We start from the raw sequence: 477 nt of genomic DNA, 5'->3' as shown, positions 1-477 counted from the left end.
ACTCCTTCGCCAATGTTCGCAACCCATAACTCCAGAATGTACACCACGCGAGGTCCCAGAGTAAGTTTCACTCGAGCATTCGTAGAGATGTAAATCGGGACGCCACCTAATCCGGGCACCCGGATCTGCTTGTGTGAGCTCAGCTTGAGCTTGAGTCTACGCGCAAGATTCAGACTCATCATGCTCACCGTAGCCCCGGTGTCCAAGAGGACAGGCGTCCTGAAATCATTGACTGCACCATGAACCGTGGCGACCTTACCCCAATCTTCGTCTGGATCATGGTTCACCCACCAACCATAACGTTCACCTGAACGTAACTCGAATTCCACCGGATTTTCGGGTTCTAGAGGTGCTTGTGGTTCCGAACGTTCGATATCTTGTCGATCGGGGAACACAAACTCATCGTCATTCAAGCATGTCATGCATATTTGTTGGTTATCGTGGAGGAAAAGCTCACTGAACTATGCTCCTTATTAG

General features: G+C 50.1%; 1 protein-coding gene across 1 annotated transcript; it reads right to left on the bottom strand.

Moving 5' to 3' along the window:
* Nucleotides 1-184: 184 nt before the first annotated feature.
* PPTG_21753 (hypothetical protein) lies at nucleotides 185-280 on the bottom strand (the record flags this gene model as incomplete). The annotated part of the gene is made up of 1 exon (XM_008899938.1): nucleotides 185-280. One exon carries the CDS (start codon nucleotides 278-280, stop codon nucleotides 185-187), a length of 96 nt encoding a protein of 31 aa, XP_008898186.1.
* Nucleotides 281-477: the final 197 nt, after the last annotated feature.

The sequence above is a fragment of the Phytophthora parasitica genome (genome assembly GCF_000247585.1).
Source record: "Phytophthora parasitica INRA-310 unplaced genomic scaffold supercont2.8, whole genome shotgun sequence".
NCBI classification, from domain to species: domain Eukaryota; phylum Oomycota; class Peronosporomycetes; order Peronosporales; family Peronosporaceae; genus Phytophthora; species Phytophthora nicotianae.
Note: the sequence above shows the minus strand (reverse complement) of the source record. Positions and strands in the feature narration are given on the sequence as shown.